Raw genomic sequence first — 17,650 nt, forward strand, 5'->3', positions numbered from 1 at the left:
CTCTTGTGTCTGTGTCTTGGGGTCAGAAAGGGCTTTCTTCTGGCAACCCTTCCAAAGAGCTTGTGCTTTTTGAAACCTGGTGACCCCAAGACGCCACCAAGGCCTGCAATTCTTTACAGTGGTTCTTGGGGATTTTGTTGCTTCTCTCACTATCCTCCTCCCTATCCTGGGGGGCAAAATGCATTTGCGTCCTCTACCCATGAGGTTTTCAACTGTTTCATATCTTTAGAATTTTTAAATAATTGCCCTGACAGTGCTCAGTGGTATATTCAATCGTTTGTGGATCTTGTAGCCATTTCCAGATTTATGAAGGTCTATGACCATCTGTCTCTTTTTAACTGCTAGTTCTTTTGTTTTCTTCATGGTGTTGGATGACAGAGGGATATTGCATGTGTTTTACCTCATTTTTATACCCTAGTGAAACAGGAAGTGATGTAATGGCTCTATAGTTCCTTAAGTCTTAGATGGACTTAAATAAGTGGAATTTAATTTGGTTTAATTTTGCTGGATGTTATTTACAATCATCTTTAAGAGTGCCATTAATTGTGAAACCTTGATTTGGAGGACATTGATTTTGAATGAAATCAATAAATTATGTTGGTTGGTTCCATTGAAACATTAATAAAGTACAGTATTTCTCACATGTTGGTATTTTGAGTTTATCTCCATAACTAGATTGTTTATAATTTTTAAGTATTGTTTGTGCATTGCCAGTCAGGGGTGCCAGTAATTTTGGAGCCCACTATATGTATTAGGGACTACGCTCAGTAGAATAGTAGCTTGTTCAGACAAGCAGTGGTGTTGTGGCAGGTGGAGTGGAGCCCCACCAATATCTAGGAAATGTGCATGCAATTCTGTTATTTCACGTTACAACAATCTATCATATCAGTAAATAATAACATTTTATTTAAAACATTTGATTGACCTAATAAAGCAAATGTGGTCGCTTTCCCATTGCATTGTTGGTTTGGTACATTTTCGTTGAATAAGGCAGCTCCAAAATGCAGCCGTTTCAGCCTCACTGTGCTTTCTGTGGTGGAGGGGCAGACAGAAAATGAATTACAGAGCGTAGATGTCATTGATTTTTCTGTGGTTGCGCGTGATTGTCTCAGCACCTGCTGGGTGAGCTAGCCAGCAAAAGTCCATCTTCGGTGCGACATTGATTAATCGGCATGACCGATTTTAATTAGGGCTGATTTCAAGTTTTCATAACAATCGGTAATCTGCCTTTTTGGACGCCGATTACATTGCAATCCACGAGGAGACTCCGTGGCAGGCTGACCACCTGTTACCTGAGTACAGCATCAAAAGGACCTTGTGGCTGCAAGGAGCCAAGGTATGATGCTAGCTAGCATTAAACTGATCTTATAAAAAACCAATCAATCAATCACATAATCACTCGTTAACTATACATGGTTGATGACTTTACTAGGTTAACTAGCTTGTCCTGCGTTGCATATAATCAAAGTGTTGCCTGTTAATGTTTTTTACTTAAAAAGTAATTGGCCACATAAATCAAGGTCTTATGTCTTTGATTAAGGTCTTTGGTTGGGCTGTCAACATCATAGCTGACTAGTTGTTTACTGTTGTTAGGTTCCAATTCTGAGTGAAAAACTCAATGGACACTGAAAGTTTAACCAAGTTTAATTCTTCCCAGAGGGTCATCCCCCCCCCCCCTTCCTCATCACTAATCCATGGCTCTCTCCCCTTATCAATGCCTGCACATGTGATTGCTTCACTGCACTCAATATTTCAATAGGATACCTGATATAATGTAAATGTTATACATTACCCTCTCACCCTCAGTGACATGAATAAACATGAACCCAACATCATGCACTGTTAGCACATCTTCAAGCTAGGTAGCTTAGCTAGCTGAAACATGTCGACTAGCTTAGCTATCTCCTAGCAAATAATTGTCAAACTTAGCGTTATGAAGGAAATGTAGAGAGAAACTCTTGGTTGGGCGGTATACTGTATTTTGAAATATCATCAGTGAGTTTCCAATACAAATTTTGTGTTGGTTATAAATGTTAATATTAGTACTTAAAATATAAAAATAAAAGCTTTTATAGATACCTGCAGTCAACTTGTGCACTAGGTAAAAGAAAAAGCAGATTATGTTCATAATTTTGCCTGTTAATAAGAAATAATCTACGCTTACTAGTTTCCCAAAACAGCTGTTTGAGCCAGTCACGTGTGTTTGTTTACAAAGAAGCACAAAGAGCAACTTAAGTGAGGTGATCAAGTTACAGTTGTATGAAATTTCTACATTGTAGAATAATAGTGAAGACATCAAAACTATGAAATACCACACATGGAATCATGTGTTAAACAAATCAAAATATGTTATATTTGAGATTCTTCAAAGTAGCTACCCTTTGCCTTGACAGCTTTGATGACAGCTTTGCATACTCTTGGCATTCTCTCAACCAGTTTCATGAGGAATGCTTTTCCAACAGTCTTGAAGTAGTTCCCACATATACTGAGCACTTGTTGGCTGCTTTTCCTTCACTCTGCTATCCAACTCATCCCAAACTATCTCAATTGGGTTGAGGTCGGTTGATTGTGGAGGCCAGTTCATCTGATGAGGCACTCCATCACTGTCCTTCTTGGTCAAATAACCCTTACACAGCCAGGTGTGTTGGGTCGTTGTTCTGTAGAAAAACAAACGATAGTCCCACTAAGCGCAAACCAGATGGGATGGTATATCGCTGCAGAATGCTGTGGTAGCCATGCTGGTTAAGTGTTGTGGTTTTAGACGTGTTTTTAATTTGTTCTATGTACACTCTTTATTTGAATATTTATGAAATGCATATTGTTATATTTGGTAGCACTTATTTGTTTTCCCTCGACTCCAACCCCATTCGATGCGTTGGAACAGATATGGGTATGGCTAGGTCTACATAAGGGTGCAATTAATTTATTTTTACTCAAAAGCTCTGACGAAGGCTGTGAGGCTGATATGTAAAAGCTTGTTAAAGGGCAGTGATACTATCGAGCAGTGTGGGTTTCTTTTTTTCCCTCTTTTTTTTCATACTATAAAATAATGCCACGGAATTCTAAGCAAATCTTGTCTGCTAAATTAACTAGTGTATCCCACAGCCATATGATATTTCTTTTTTTTCATTTTTGTTTCATACTATAAAATAATGCCACAAACTTTTTTAAATGTAGATGTTCCAAAGGTCAGTGGGTGCCGTAGAAGCCAGGAGATGATAAATGTGTTTTGTTAATTAACGGTCAATTACCGTGAGACTGTCAAGCAAATAACTGCCAATCTCCAGCTGACAATGTTATGATCGCCACAGCCCGATCTACTGCCAAGATTCTTTTAAATCATGACTTAAAAAAACATAAGCCTTTGCAACATTAACCTGTTAAAAACAGTTATGTCGCAAGGAGGGTTGTAAAGTAGGCTAATATGCCCAATACATTATCACTGCAGATTGGCTGTGCTTGAATTGCCCTGCCAATGTTCTTTTCAGACCATTTTGAAATGTTAGGTATATGATCACACGTATAGTAGATCATTTGTTGTATTACTTTTGAGGCACAGCTAAGTGAGCATAATAATTAGCTTTTTATTTTACTGGACCGATGGCCTGCATCTGATGTTCAGTTTGAGGGGCGGGAGAGAGCAGCGGTGAGGCTGTCTCACCGTCCCTCCGCTGTCCCTCCCTCCACTGAGAAATGAGGACGGTCTTCCAGCTGATGGTGAATCTCAAGTAAAAAAGAGACAAACTGCATTTTATGGCTTATAACTTATATATCAGACCGCATACCACAGGTATGACAAAACAGTTTATTTTTACTGCTCTAATTACGTTGGTAAAGGGTTTATAATAGCAATAAGGCGCCCCGGGGTTTGTGATATATGGCCAATATACCACGGCTAAGGGCTATGTCCAGGCACTCCGCATTGTATCGTACTTAACAGCCCTCAGCTGTGGTATATTGGCCATGTACAACACCCTCTCTGGCCTTATTGCTTAAATATACTGTGTCTGTAAAATGTATATAGTATTGACGTGACTTGTGATGACTGTTATTTAACGTATCAACTAACTATGTTTTAATTGTTACCAGATTTAATTAATCATATCACCATTAACTCATTAGGAATTTGGGGCACAACGTAAGGTGTTTTAAGTGTTACCAATGCCCAAATTCAACTCAAAAGATATCTAAACTCAGCAAAGTTTAGTCAACTGCGTTTATTTTCAGCAAACTGAACGTGTGTAAATACTTGTATGAACATAACAAGACAGCCCTTAGACAGCTATGAGCTGTCCATTTAAATTAACATCAAATTGATCAAAAAATAGTGTTCATTTTGTAAATGACTATTCTAGCTAGAAATGGCTTTTTAATTTTTTTTTTATGGGATGTCTACATGGGTGTACAGAGGCCCATCATCAGCAACCATCACTCCTGTGTTCCAATGGCATGTTGTTAGCCTTTTAAAATGATAAACATGGCTTAGCTAATTGACCATTAAACTCTTTTGCAAATATGTTAGCACATCTAAGAACTGTTGTTCTGATTTTCAATAAAACTGGCTTTTAGACCTATCTATCTGGAGCATCAGCATTTGTGGGTTTGATTACAGGCTCAAAATGGCCAGAAACGAATAACTTTCTTCTGAAACTCGTCAGTCTATTCTTGTTCTGAGAAATGAAGGCTATTCCATGCGAGAAATTTCCAAGAAACTGAAGATCTTGTGCAACGCAGTGTACTACTCCCTTCACAGAACAGCGCAAACTGTCTCTAACCAGAATAGAATCCAATCAAATGTAAGAAGGACTATATAAATACATCAGCTGATATCTCAAAGTGCTGTACAGAAACTCAGCCTAAAACCCCAAACAGCAAGCAATGCAGGTGTAGAAGCATGGTGGCTAGGAAAAACTCCCTAGAAAGGACAAAACCTAGAGAGAAACCAGGCTATGAGGGGTGGCCAGTCCTCTTCTGGCTGTCCTCTTCTGGCTGTGCCGGGTGGAGATTATAACAGAACATTAAATAGTAACCGCAAAACACCAGTCTCAACAGTGAAGAGGCAACTCTGGGATGCTGGCCTTCTAGGCAGAGTTCCCCTGTCCAGTGTCTGTGTTTTGACCATCTTAATCTTATTTTTATTGGCCATTCTGAGATGAGGCTTTTTCTTTGCAACTCTGTCTAGATGGCCAGTATCCTGGAGTCGCCTCTTCACTGTTGACATTGAGACTGGTGTTAATGAAGCTGCCAGTTGAGGACTTATGAGGTGTCTGTTTCTCAAACTAGACACTCTAATGTACTTGTCCTCTCTAGTGGACTGACAAGATCTGATGGCTTGTTGCACATATGGAGGTGTGGAAAATAGAGAGGGGGGAAAAGGGACATTTATCGTACATTTGGAAACAACGCTCACAGTAACCATATACCTTACACACAAGTTGCCACCCGTTTGAGTAAGAAATGCAATGTATTTATGTGTAGATGGCTTTGTTCGTCGTCTCTGAAACCAATCAATCTTTGTATGGGGAATGGCTCGATTAGTGGACAACCAGAGCCTTACACCCGAGGTCACAATGTCCTTCTTCATAGTTGTCTTGGTCTTGTGTTCAAATAGAACAGATCTTCAGATGCACCAATGGTTGTCTGAGATGGGATTATTTTCCATTCCCACCTTGTCTTTAGTCAAAGTTCTAGGACCACTTTTACATGCCCAGCTGCAGACTGGCAATGCTAAGGTCTAGTCTTTATCTTCACCTTGTGTGGAGTTTCCAGTTTCTAACCATTTCAACGTGTGGACCACGCTCTCACATCTTTTAGCTCACTCTTCACTTCACGTTTGTTGGTCTGCATGTTAATTCTTAGCGAGTCCTTTTAAGCACTCTAGCCGAAAAGTGTGGTTCCATCACACTGACACGCTCTTCTGACCTCATTTGGTGTGTGGCTTAGTTTTCATGTCCTTTGCACATGAACTATGTTCTCGTTAGAAAACTGAAATCACATTCCTATCTTAACAAAAAAATGTAATTGTTCTTCATATTTCCTACACAATGTAAATTTGAAGAGCTTTCACACTGTATGTCAAGTTACAGTATTTGTGTTATACTGTTTTTAATGACATCACAAAATGAAAAACAATTTGACATGATTATTCTTTAGATCCCCACTGACCATTCCTATCTTAGAAATATTGTTCCAATATTCACTTTTTGACATTTAGGGGTTTTGGGTTCTCAGCTGCATAAGATTTACGTGGGAGAGCGGGGGGTCTGGCTATTTGCCAAGCTGATCGGAGGCCTTAGAGTCATGACCGTATGGAAGCTGAAGCCTAACTGTTGTTGTTGATTAGTTTACTCCAATTATGGGAGGGGTGGTAGGGTTAGGGGAAAATAATAAAGGAAAATATTTATATTATTTTTGTGAAAAAATAAGTGCCTTCCTGGCGCACTGGCTGCTGAATCAAGTGCATCTACCTCCAATAGAACAAAACTAATAAAGATAATTGGAGTGCAAGGCTTTATAATTGTTCTTTTTACAGAGATGTTTGGTGATCGACTAGGAATGCCTTGGAGATCAACCAATTGATCACAATCGACGGGTTGGTGACCACTGGCCTAGGCCTATACGTTCTTTCCCAGACTCATGAATAGAACGTTTTGAGCGTAGCATAAGGTAACCAGTCCATCCAGTATGCATAATAAGATGGTACACACTCAAAGGTGATTACTATAATTAATTTAATTTGGGAGTATAGGCCAGACTAATTATGTACCAAAGACAATGTTTTTCTGCCATGCGTAATATAAGGTAGGCTGTGTATTGTATAACGCCTCAATCATTATTTTAATTCTGTTTTTTGGGGAGGGGCTTGGGCTAATATAGACCTATGCATAAGCTCTAAAATGCAAAGTAAAAACGGGCACAAACTTCCCAAATTTTCCCGATAGCCAGGTGCAAGGGGAGAGAAAATGACCACGCTGCATCTTTCAGTCAAGCATAAGTTAAAACTAATGCAATTTTCACTAGACTGTAATAACCTAATAATATTTTACCAGTTCGCCAACAAGCATAAGCCTGTTAAAACAAGGCTACATCGACAAAATACTGTGGTGACTTTGAGAGAACTTTGAGTTGATTTAAATTGCAACAAATACAACATGAAACCGTTAGATGAATGTGTATATTTCTCCATTTACAGGGTTTGAATCATGTCAGATTTTTTCCCTCTGGAATTAAATGCTTTAAAAGAGAAGCAAAGAGTTTGTGCTGACACTACGGTCATGGGTATTGGATTGCATGTGGGCACTGGGCAGTAGGCCATATAAAGAAATCAAGGCTACTTCCTGGGGCGAAGTAGCAATGTCACAGTAAGAACAGATGCTTTTTATTGTAGAAACTTTACCAATGAAACCATTGATAAATCCATTCTTAGTCACGAGAAACATGTTTAAAAAAAAAAAAAGTAAAACCTTTGATGGTCATATTACTGTGCCCCCAGGTTTTGGTGCCGTGCCGTGGAAGTCTAACCCTTGGGGCGTACACAGCAGCCCAGTTTGAAACCTACGTTTTACAGCCCTCTGGAGAGGGATATCAGACTGTAGATGGGAAGGTAAGTTCCATCAGACCAGTACCACGGCATATGGAAACGCCACAGTCTCGATCCAGGCTGTATCACACCCGGCCGTGATTGGGAGTACCATAGGGCGGCACACAATTGGCCCAGTGTCGGCCGGGGTAGGCAGTCATTGTAAATAAGAATTTGTTCTTAACTGACTTGCCTAGTTAAATAAAGGTACATTTTTAAAAAGTATTAGCCATCTCTTGATTCTACAGTTGTTACACTGAGAAATTGTATATTAGTGTACTATTGTCCTCTATTTTAACATGGTCAAATATGTGTTGAATCATTGGTTTTCTACACCAAAACATCAGACTTTCATATTCTCTGGCCTAACTATCTCTTTGCTTGATTCTACTCTGCTATAACGGAGGATATTGGGGTCTGCTCCTCTTCCTCTGATAGGAACTGACCATCCAGGACAGCCAGGTCAGACTGGGTGCAGGGTTCCAGGCCCCAGCCAACGTGCCCATCCTGTTTGAGGAGACTTTTTACAATGAGAAGGAGCAGAGCTACAGCATCCTCTGTATCGCCAGGCCCATCGACACAGACCAAAGCCCAGGTACTGCTCTCCTCCAGAAGCCGTGAAAGTCTATTTAATTTGGTGTGCGATTTTAGTTGATGTTGAACCAGATACAAACAGCCTACAGCCACCATCTCACTCTCACCTTCTCTCTCACTCTCACCTTCTCTCTCACCTTTCTTGTCTCCCTCTCTCAGTGGAGGTGACCCCCAGCCCAGGCCTGTACTGTCTGAAGAATGTGGAGGATGTCCGGGAGTTTCTGGGCCGCCATGCGGAGAAACTGGACAAGTTCATAAGCAGCTTCTGCCATTCCTTTAAAGAGCAGGAAAGGAAGGGACTGCGACACTACATCGTAAGCACCGTGCCTAATCCTGATGGACACTACTAGCTCACTGCTAGCTAGCAATTTCACAAGGGTCGAGTAAAACCATTTCCACGCATGATAACCTACACTGAGTGTACAAAACATAAGGAACGCCTGCTTTTTCCATGACGTAGACTGACCAGGTGATAGCTATGATCTCTTGCTGATGTGACCTCCAATCAGTGTATATGAAGGGGAGGAGAATGATTCTAGAATGATTTTTAAGCCTTGAGACATGGTGTGTGCCATTCAGAGGGGGAATGGGTGAGACAAAATATTTAAGTGCCTTTGAATGGGCTATTGTAGTAGGTGTCAGGCGCGCCCGTTTGTGTCAAGAACTGCAACGCTGCTGGGGTTTACACGCTTAACAGTTTCTCGTGTGTATCAAGAATGGTCCACCACACACAAGACCTCCAGCCAACTTGACACAACTATGGGAAGCATTTGAGTCAGTATGGGCCAGCACCCCTGTGGAACGCTTTCGACACCTTATAGTATCCATACCTGACGAATTGAGGGGAAAAAGGGGGTGTAACTCAATATTAGGGAGGTGTTCCTAAAGTTTTGTACACTATGTATACTGAAATACATAGCTAGTGCACTCATTTCTAATGTGATAGATACTATACTATTAATAGGGCGGCAGGGTAGCCTAGTGGTTAGAGCGTTGGACTAGTAACCGGAAGGTTGCAAGTTCAAACCCCTGAGCTGACAAGGTACAAATCTGTCGTTCTGCCCTTGAACAGGCAGTTAACCCACTGTTCCTAGGCCGTCATTGAAAATAAGAATTTGTTCTTAACTGACTTGCCTGGTTAAATAAAGGTAAAATAAAAAATACACATAGTACTGTATAAGACAGAGTAACATAGTCCGGGCTAAAGTTATTGGAATCCTTGAGAAAGCTGAGCAAAAAATACTGTGTAAAATAAGTGCAAATACTGAGCTCAATTGTATGCTCCAAAAATTGGGAAATTATTTACTGGGTAAAGTTCATGATGCTGTTGACCTTAACAAGGGCCCCAGGATGCAAAACCCACCACTGTTGTGCTTGGCCAAAGAGCTCTATTTTCATGTCATCTGACCATAGCACCGGTTCCAATCCAAGTGCCAATACCATTTAAGCAAACTCCAGGCGTTTACATTTGTTGGATGATATGAAAGTAGAGCTCTTAGTCCACACACACCAGTAGTGTTTTGCATCGGGAAAAAATATACGTATAGAGAAAATAACTCTATAAAGGTGGTGGATCTTTGATGTTCTGGGGCTATTTCCCTTCCACTGGTCCTGTGGCCCTTTGGAACTTTATAGTAGAACTTTACCCAGTACCAGGACATTGCAGAGGCAACCATGTTTTGGGTTACAAAGAGGCAAAAATTTGGCCGCAAGTGGAACTTCCAGCAAGACAATAACCGCAAGCACAAATCAAAATCTACAAATAAATGGTTTGACCACAAAATCAACATTTTGCAACAGATAGCACAGTCTCAGGACTTGAACCCCATTGAAAATCTGTGGTTTGAATTGAAGAAGGCAGTCCATAAGTGCAGATGAAGGATATCAACAATCTGGAACAATTCTGTATAAAGGAAGGGTCTAAGATCACTCCCAATGTGTTCTCAAATCAAATTACAATAATATTGTCACATGCGCTGAGTACAACCGGTGTAGACCTTACAGTGAAACGCTTACTTACGAGCCCCTAACCAACAGTGCAGTTTAAAAAAATACGAATAAGAGATAGAAGTAACAAGTAATTCAAGAGCAGCAGTAAAAAATAAAGACTATATACAGGGGGGTGCCAGTACAGCATCAATGTGCGGGGGCACCGGTTAGTTGACGTTGTATGTAGAGTTAATTAAAGTGACTATGATGACAACCGAGAGTGGCAGTGGTGTGGAGGGGGCAATGTGAATAGTCTGGGTAGCCATTTGACTAGATCTTCAGGAGTCTTATGGCTTTGGGGTAGAAGCTGTTTAGAAGCCTCTTGGACCTAGACTTGGCGCTCCGGTTCCCGCTTGCCGTGTGGTAGCAGAGAGAACAGTCTATGACTAGGGTGGCTGGAGTCTTTGACAATTCTTAGGGAATAGGTTTTGTCGTGCCCGCTTCACAACTGTCATGGTGTGCTTGGACCATGTTAGTTTGTTGGTGATGTGGACACCAAGGAACTTGAAGCTTTCAACCTGCTCCACTGCAGCCCCGTCGATGAGAATGGGGGGTGTTCGGGCCTCTGTTTCCTGTAGTCCACAATCACCCTCTTTGTCTTTATCACGTTGAGGGAGAGGTTGTTGTCCTGGCACCATACAGCCAGGTCTCTGAGCTCCTCCATATAGGCTGTCTCGTTGTTGTCTGTGATCAGGCATACCACTGTTGTGTCATCGGCTAATTTAATGGTGTTAGAGTTGTGCCTGGCCATGCAGTCATGAGTGAACAGGGAGTACAGGAGGGGGCTGAGCACGCACCCCTGAGGGGCCCCTGTGTTGAGGATCAGCATGGCGGGTGTGTTGGTTCCTACCCTTACCACCTGGGGGCGGCCTGTCAGGAAGTCCAGGATCCAGTTGCAGAGGGAGGTATATTGTCCCAGGGTCCTTAGCTTATTGATGAGCTTTGAGGGTACTATGGTGTTGAATGCTGAGCTGTAGTCAATGAATAGCATTCTCACATAGGTGTTCCTTTTGTCCAGGTGGGAAAGGGCAGTGTGGAGTGCAATAGAGACTGCATCAGTTGTGGATCTGTTGGGGCAACATACAAATTGGAGTGGGCCAAGGGTTTCTGGGATGATGGTGTTGATGTGAGCCATGACCAGCCTTTCAAAGCACATTATGGCTACAGATGTGAGTGCTACGGGTCGGTAGTCATTTAGGCAGGTTACCTTAGTGTTCTTGGGCACAGGCCCTATGGTGGTCTGCTTAAAGCATGTTGGTATTACAGACTCGGACAGGGAGAGGTGAAGACAAACATTTTAGATAAAGGCTCAGTGGCGTTATCCTCGCAAGGTAAAATATTGAAATCAAGGGTGCCAATAATTTAGACCCCTATTTTTATTTTTTTATTACTTCTTAAACACAATTGTTTTCTCTGACCAATTGTGTTAGTATAATTACATGTACAAAAAAAAATGGGAGCATACAATATAGCTCAGTATTTGTAAATTACATTTTTTCTGTTTTTTTTGCTCAGCTTTATCAATGGTGCCAATAATTTTGGACTGGACTCTATGCGAAATATAATATTTATTCTGCTGTGACCACTGCTCTAACCTGTGACTGTCCTCTCCCCTCAGGACTCAGTGAATGCCCTTTATACTAAATGTCTTCAGTGCCTGTTGAGAGACTCAAGCCTGGTAAGTACTGTAGGAACATGACTGTTAGATTGTCGGGTTGCCAACTATTTTTCTAGCAAGGTAGCTGTTGGTTGCTCCATTTGTTGCTAAAAGTCACTAGATGACGTTATGAAGTAATAGCGATGTCATAATGTTATTTTGCACATAAAAAATAACAAATACTTATGCTGTCCCTCAGTCTCTCATGCAATGCAAAATTCTCCAAAGCAAAAATTAATAGAATGTTTGAAGGAGAACAAAAAGGAATAAATTAATTTGTATTTAAAAAAAAACATTTTTGTTTAAATGCATGGTAGCTAACTTATTTAGAATGATTATTTTTTTGCAATATAAAAAAAAGGATGCTAGAGAGCTTATTTAACAATAAGGAACAACTTAATTCATTTCTCTCGCTGTAGCAGCAGAGAGGGAGTCGAGGCTAGAGTGGAGAGCGACGCGGGAGGGAGCGAGAGAGGTGGGGGAAGGTGCACACGTGCAGCTGGTAGAGAGGTAGCAGTGCTCAGAGCAGCACAGCTAGGCTCAGCCAAGTGGGCACACACTCACACAAATAGGGAAGTCACTAAATCAACCAAAAGTTGCTGGGGTAGCCTTGAATAGTAGCTAAACGTGTTGCTATACTCTTTAACCAATAAAATATCTGGAGGGGTCTGAAAACGCGCTAAATCTAGTGACAAAGTTGCTAAGTCGGCAACACTGCCTGATTATCTACATATCTCGAGTCATGTTCAGTTCAGTAGGTCACACTGTAGCAATGTTTTAAAAATGTTTCTTATTGGACAAGTTCAGGTTTTCCATTTCTACGTGCCTACTGGACCACGACCCAGTTGTCTTTCCTGAGATATGAACCAGATTGGTTATACCTCCTGTTTTTCAGAAAGTGCTGGCCAAACAGGAGCTCCAGATGACTCTCCTTAAACAAGCGGTGGAAGTAAGAGAGAATTCTGTCTATTGTGTTGTATTGAACATTTGAAAACTGCCCTATGGAGTAGTTGTGTGAAGCTATAATGCTTCATTTGTTTTTATGAAATGTTGTCAGTATACATATTTTCTGTTTTATCTTTCAGATGTATATACATCATGGTATCCATGATTTAATCTTTAACTTTGTGGGAACTCTTGAAGCCAGCCAGGTCTGTACAGTATTTTATATTACGGTCAGTCTTTTTATAGCCTCAGAATCACCATGCGGTAAAGGTTAATGTCCACGTTAACTATCACTGTTTCATCAGGATTCTGCCTTCAACAAAACCACCAGAGGTCTGCAGGACCTGCAGCAGAAAGACGTGGGGGTCAAATCTGAATTTAGGTTGGTCGCCTTTATGCTTACAGTCCAAATGAACCATATACAGACATCGCATTATAGATGCTGGACAAAGAAACTTTGCAAGTCTGCATACAACACAAACAAAAAGAGGCCACACCACCATATCGCTCATATACCACTTCTAATACAAACTGATCATCATATCGAATAGGTCTGATATAAGAGAACCTGTTCCATTGTGTCTATAGACTATAGGAGTATGTTTGCCTGTCTCATCCAGTATCAATATCACCTAGCCATTCACTACTATAACCTGTAGTGTATCCCTGAATCCTACTATAGTATCAATACCCAGTTGTATTTCCCTATTACCAAATACAGTATCAATATACCCCGGGCCAAGAGAGAGCTGAGCCAGTTGAACCACTGCACCTCTCCTCTACACAAGCTGCTCTGCCTCAGAAAGGTGGGACTCGCCATCATGCAGTCCCCCAGCAGCTCAGGTATACCATCTGTCTGTCTCGTCTGCATTTCATGTCACGTCGGCAGACGTTTACACAGTGTTGTTGTGTCACAAACAGCACCGTTGAGACTGGAAAGTAAATGTGCCTTAAAATGGATTCTGGACTGTTTGTTATGGTACTATAGATGCGGTAAAGAGATCAAAGAAACACAACCATGGGGCGGCAGGTAGCCTAGTGGTTAGGGAGTTGGGCCAGTCACGTTCCCCGGTGGGCCGTCATTGTAAATACGAATTTGTTCTTAACTGACTTGCCTAGTTAAATAAAGGTTTAAAAAACCAAAACAGTGGAAATGCCATGGAAACGTGTGGGGGAAAGATCCCGAATCTCCTCATTGCCCCTCAGCAAAATTAGCCTACATTTAGGCTATTGTTTATATGTATATTTCACACTGTGTTGAGGTAAAAATCTTGAGTATAATGCTCGTATGGATGTCAACCCAAATACAATTTCATGTTATTGTCACCAATCAACTGCATTTCAGTTAAAAACGACTGTCTACCACCGCCCATTTCTCCACGCTAGCTATGCTACCAGCTTATAATATGCTACCAGCTTACCGGCTTATAAGCATTTAGGAGTCACTTTTTCGAAGCCTGAAAAGCGGCTACTTCTAAATGTTATGCATCGAAACAGCCAATTATATCCAAATCGGACTGTAGTAACCGCATTGTGGGCCTGTTACAATACATAAATCATTACGGATTGCCACTTTGTTAGATCAGATTTGTTGATTATGTGCCAATCCGCCGTCCCTTTTCTACCCCCCCATGGTCTGTGTTCCACTGACTTCTTTACCACGTCTCTGCAAATCTGTAAGGTCATGCTCCGGCCTCTGGAGTCAAATCAAATATAATTTGAGCTTTCATCCAGAAAGTTACAGATAGAAATGTTACATGTGCACAAGTGGCTGATTTACCAATGTTTTATGATGACATTAAGTTACTATAAGTAGCTTACAAGGCTGGTCATTGTAACCGCCCAGGTCAGGGTGTGTAGGAAAGTTGACTGATCTCTGCACAGTCCCACATAATGTCCTCCATTCCTCAATTTCTGTTCACTCCCTGCCTGGTAATATAATTAACTCTGTACTTACGCATAACAATGTCCTGACTCTTAGGGCCGAATGTGTTTGTCCAGTTTGTTTTGGAAATAAAACCTTGTTGGCCACATAACAACCCTTACCCTGTCTCTGTGGCGTGGTGGGATCCACTCGTAATTTCTGTTGGCCAAACAGCCAATTTACCAATTTAAAGCCTAAACGGCAAGGAAAGAGGCAGAGTGTCTGTCTTACAGAGGTTAGACCGACTGTGTGGGCATTTCACAGGTAAAGCAACTCTGTAAAACAACGCTCATGTGTCTGTAGGATGAAGCGGTTTTGATGTATTCATTTTAAAGAGCCTTATCTCTCTAGTCTACTGTGTGCCCCCTGCCATAAACCTCAGTCACATTAACAGGTTACAGTTACCGAAGGAACCACCGTAATTGAATTCTTCCTTTTTTTCCCTTCACATGCAGTGAGCATTGAGGCCGTATGTGCAGACGATCTTCTCTCTGTCATTCTGTACTTACTTGTGAAGACTGAGATCCCCAATTGGTGAGGAAGATGTTCAGCAGAAAACCTTCAACCTACTAATACCACTGACCATGGAATGACTTGATTTACTTCAAGTAAACTAGTTGAATGAATGAATGAATTACTAAAGTGACCTAGTGATTAAACCGAGTCATTGATTGATTCATTAACTAGTAAATAATGTATTAAAAGCCAGTGTTGTGTTTAACTAATACTCTTCCAGGATGGCCAACCTGAGCTACATCAAGAACTTCCATTTCTGTAGCTCCACAAAGGACGAGCTGAGCTACTGGCTGACGTCGTTCGAGGCCGCCGTCGAGTTCATCAGCCAGGGCAACCTCAACCTGAGCCAGGAACGAAAGGTGACTGTACATTACAGTACAGTAGTACTCGCACAGTAAGAACTCACAGTCATCAGCTAGGTCAACTTCCTGAGCCAGAGACAAATGGTGAGCACAACAAAGTACAGTAGCACTCACACAGGGTGGCTCCTTCCTTACGTTACACTACACTGAGTGTACAAAACTTTTAATATTGATTTGCACCCTCCTTTTTTGCCCTCAGAACAGCCTCAATTGGTCGGGGCATAGACTCTTCCCACAGTTGTGTCAAGTTGGCTGGATGTCATTTGAGTGGTGAACTGTTCTTGATACACACAGGAAACTGTTGAGTGTGAAAAACCCAGCAGCGTTGCAGTTCTTGACGCAAACTGGTGCGTCTGTTCAAAGGCACTTAAATCTTTTGTCTTGCCAATCCACCCTCTAAATGGCACACTTACACAATCCATGTCTCAATTGTGTCAAGGCTTAAAAATCCTTCTTTAACCTGTCTGCTCCCCTTCATATACACTGATTTTGAAGTGGATTTAACAAGTGACATCAATAAGGGATCATAGCTTTCACCTGGATTCACCTGGCCGGTCTGTCATGGAAAGAGCAGGTGTTCTTAATGTTTTTGTTCACTCAGTGTACCTGGACCCTGGCTAGCTTGACTTGGCTCAATGTTGTGAAAATGGCTTTATACACCACCAGCACATACGACATTGTTGTAGCTGATATCCTATACAAGCGCTGTTGACTTAGATAGATACACCACTTTATCACTGCTATACCTGTCATAACAGGCCACAGTAGTGAGCGAACTTGACTGAAATGAGTGAGGAAAAAAGCCCTGTGTGCAGAGTAAGTGACTGTCTGTTGTTTGCAGGGCTCAGGGGAACTGAACGACAAGGTGCGTTTCACACAGAAAATAAACCTGCTCTGTCAGAACGATGCTACCCCCATCAACTGTCTGTTTGAGGTGAGAACATGACCAAGTTTTAGGGGGGAGGAAAGCTTTACTCTGTTGGGGAGTAGTGAACTACATGTTGTAAATTAGTAATTTATAGTTGAACTCAATTCTAATCTTGGTAGTGGTTTCTGTCGTTAATAGCTACATGGCAAAAAAGTTAACTACACACAGCTTTTTTTGCAAAAATATGAGTGCATCAGACCTGCCTAATTCTCTCTCTTTAGTAGGCTAAATTACAGTCTGTTAACACCTGACCCCAGAGTGACCTGTTCTTGCAATTTGTAGTCTGTGACATTTTTCAAAGTGGCTTTAGTGTAGCGTTAACCTCTAGTGTGAAGTTATTGGTAGCTTGGTAAACTATGATTTCAGAGTAGCTTCCCTAGCACTGACTGGGCATCATGGTCTATTGGCTAAATGGATACCTTACTTCGTTAAACAATTGAATTTGTTCACATGAAAACATTGTTTAACCAACTTTCTTTGGGTTTAAAAAAAAATCTATTATCCGTATGATTTATGATTTTTTAAAACTGATTGTGTGTGTGTCCTGTAGCACATAGCCAACGGTAACGAAGCGGAGGTCAAGCGTGTGTTGAGTGAAAACGAAAGCGATGAGGACGGGGTGAAGATGTGTCACCCCCTTTGCTCCTGTGATCACTGTGAGCTCCGGGTCTCTGGGTGAGCACACGCACGCAATACCACTCACAGGTTTATGACGGGGCGGCAGGTAGCCTAGCAATCAGAACGTTGGGACAGTAACCGAAAGGTTGCTTGTTCGAATACCCGAGCCGGGCAAGGTGGAAAAATCTGCCGTTCTGCCTTTGAGCAAGGCAGTTAACCCCCCCCCACAACAACTACTCCCCGGGCGCCGATAAGGGGACTTCGATTAAGGCAGCCCCCCCCGCACCTCTGATTCAGAGGAATGCGGAAGACATTTTTCAATTGAATGCATTCAGTTGAGCAACTGACTAGATATCCCCTTTCCCCCACCTATCAGGTAAGTCTCAGACACTTCACTTGTCTGTTTTTCTGCCTCTCTCACTCCTAGTGGAATCATATTCTCTTTCTGTGTTATTGTCATTAAATGCAGTGGACAGAAACCGAACACGTGATTTATTCTCCTACTTTTGTAATTCCCCTTGAAGTTTCATTTCCCTTT

General features: G+C 41.6%; 1 protein-coding gene across 4 annotated transcripts in view; it reads left to right on the forward strand.

Annotated features, from left to right (window-relative positions):
• Positions 1–17,650, forward strand: part of LOC109889606 (ankyrin repeat domain-containing protein 27) — a 35,088-nt gene that overhangs the window by 7,927 nt on the left and 9,511 nt on the right. For all 4 annotated transcript variants that reach the window (XM_020481162.2, XM_020481161.2, XM_020481163.2 and 1 more), the window contains exons 3-14: positions 7,493–7,603; positions 8,018–8,174; positions 8,333–8,487; positions 11,781–11,840; positions 12,715–12,768; positions 12,905–12,970; positions 13,070–13,146; positions 13,486–13,607; positions 15,144–15,222; positions 15,425–15,563; positions 16,408–16,500; positions 17,045–17,169. In XM_020481162.2, the coding sequence (XP_020336751.1) occupies positions 7,493–7,603; positions 8,018–8,174; positions 8,333–8,487; positions 11,781–11,840; positions 12,715–12,768; positions 12,905–12,970; positions 13,070–13,146; positions 13,486–13,607; positions 15,144–15,222; positions 15,425–15,563; positions 16,408–16,500; positions 17,045–17,169 (1,238 nt within the window). The remainder of the gene's footprint in view (positions 1–7,492; positions 7,604–8,017; positions 8,175–8,332; positions 8,488–11,780; positions 11,841–12,714; positions 12,769–12,904; positions 12,971–13,069; positions 13,147–13,485; positions 13,608–15,143; positions 15,223–15,424; positions 15,564–16,407; positions 16,501–17,044; positions 17,170–17,650) is intronic.

The sequence above is a fragment of the Oncorhynchus kisutch genome, linkage group LG4 (assembly GCF_002021735.2).
Source record: "Oncorhynchus kisutch isolate 150728-3 linkage group LG4, Okis_V2, whole genome shotgun sequence".
Classification (NCBI taxonomy): Eukaryota; Metazoa; Chordata; class Actinopteri; order Salmoniformes; family Salmonidae; genus Oncorhynchus; species Oncorhynchus kisutch.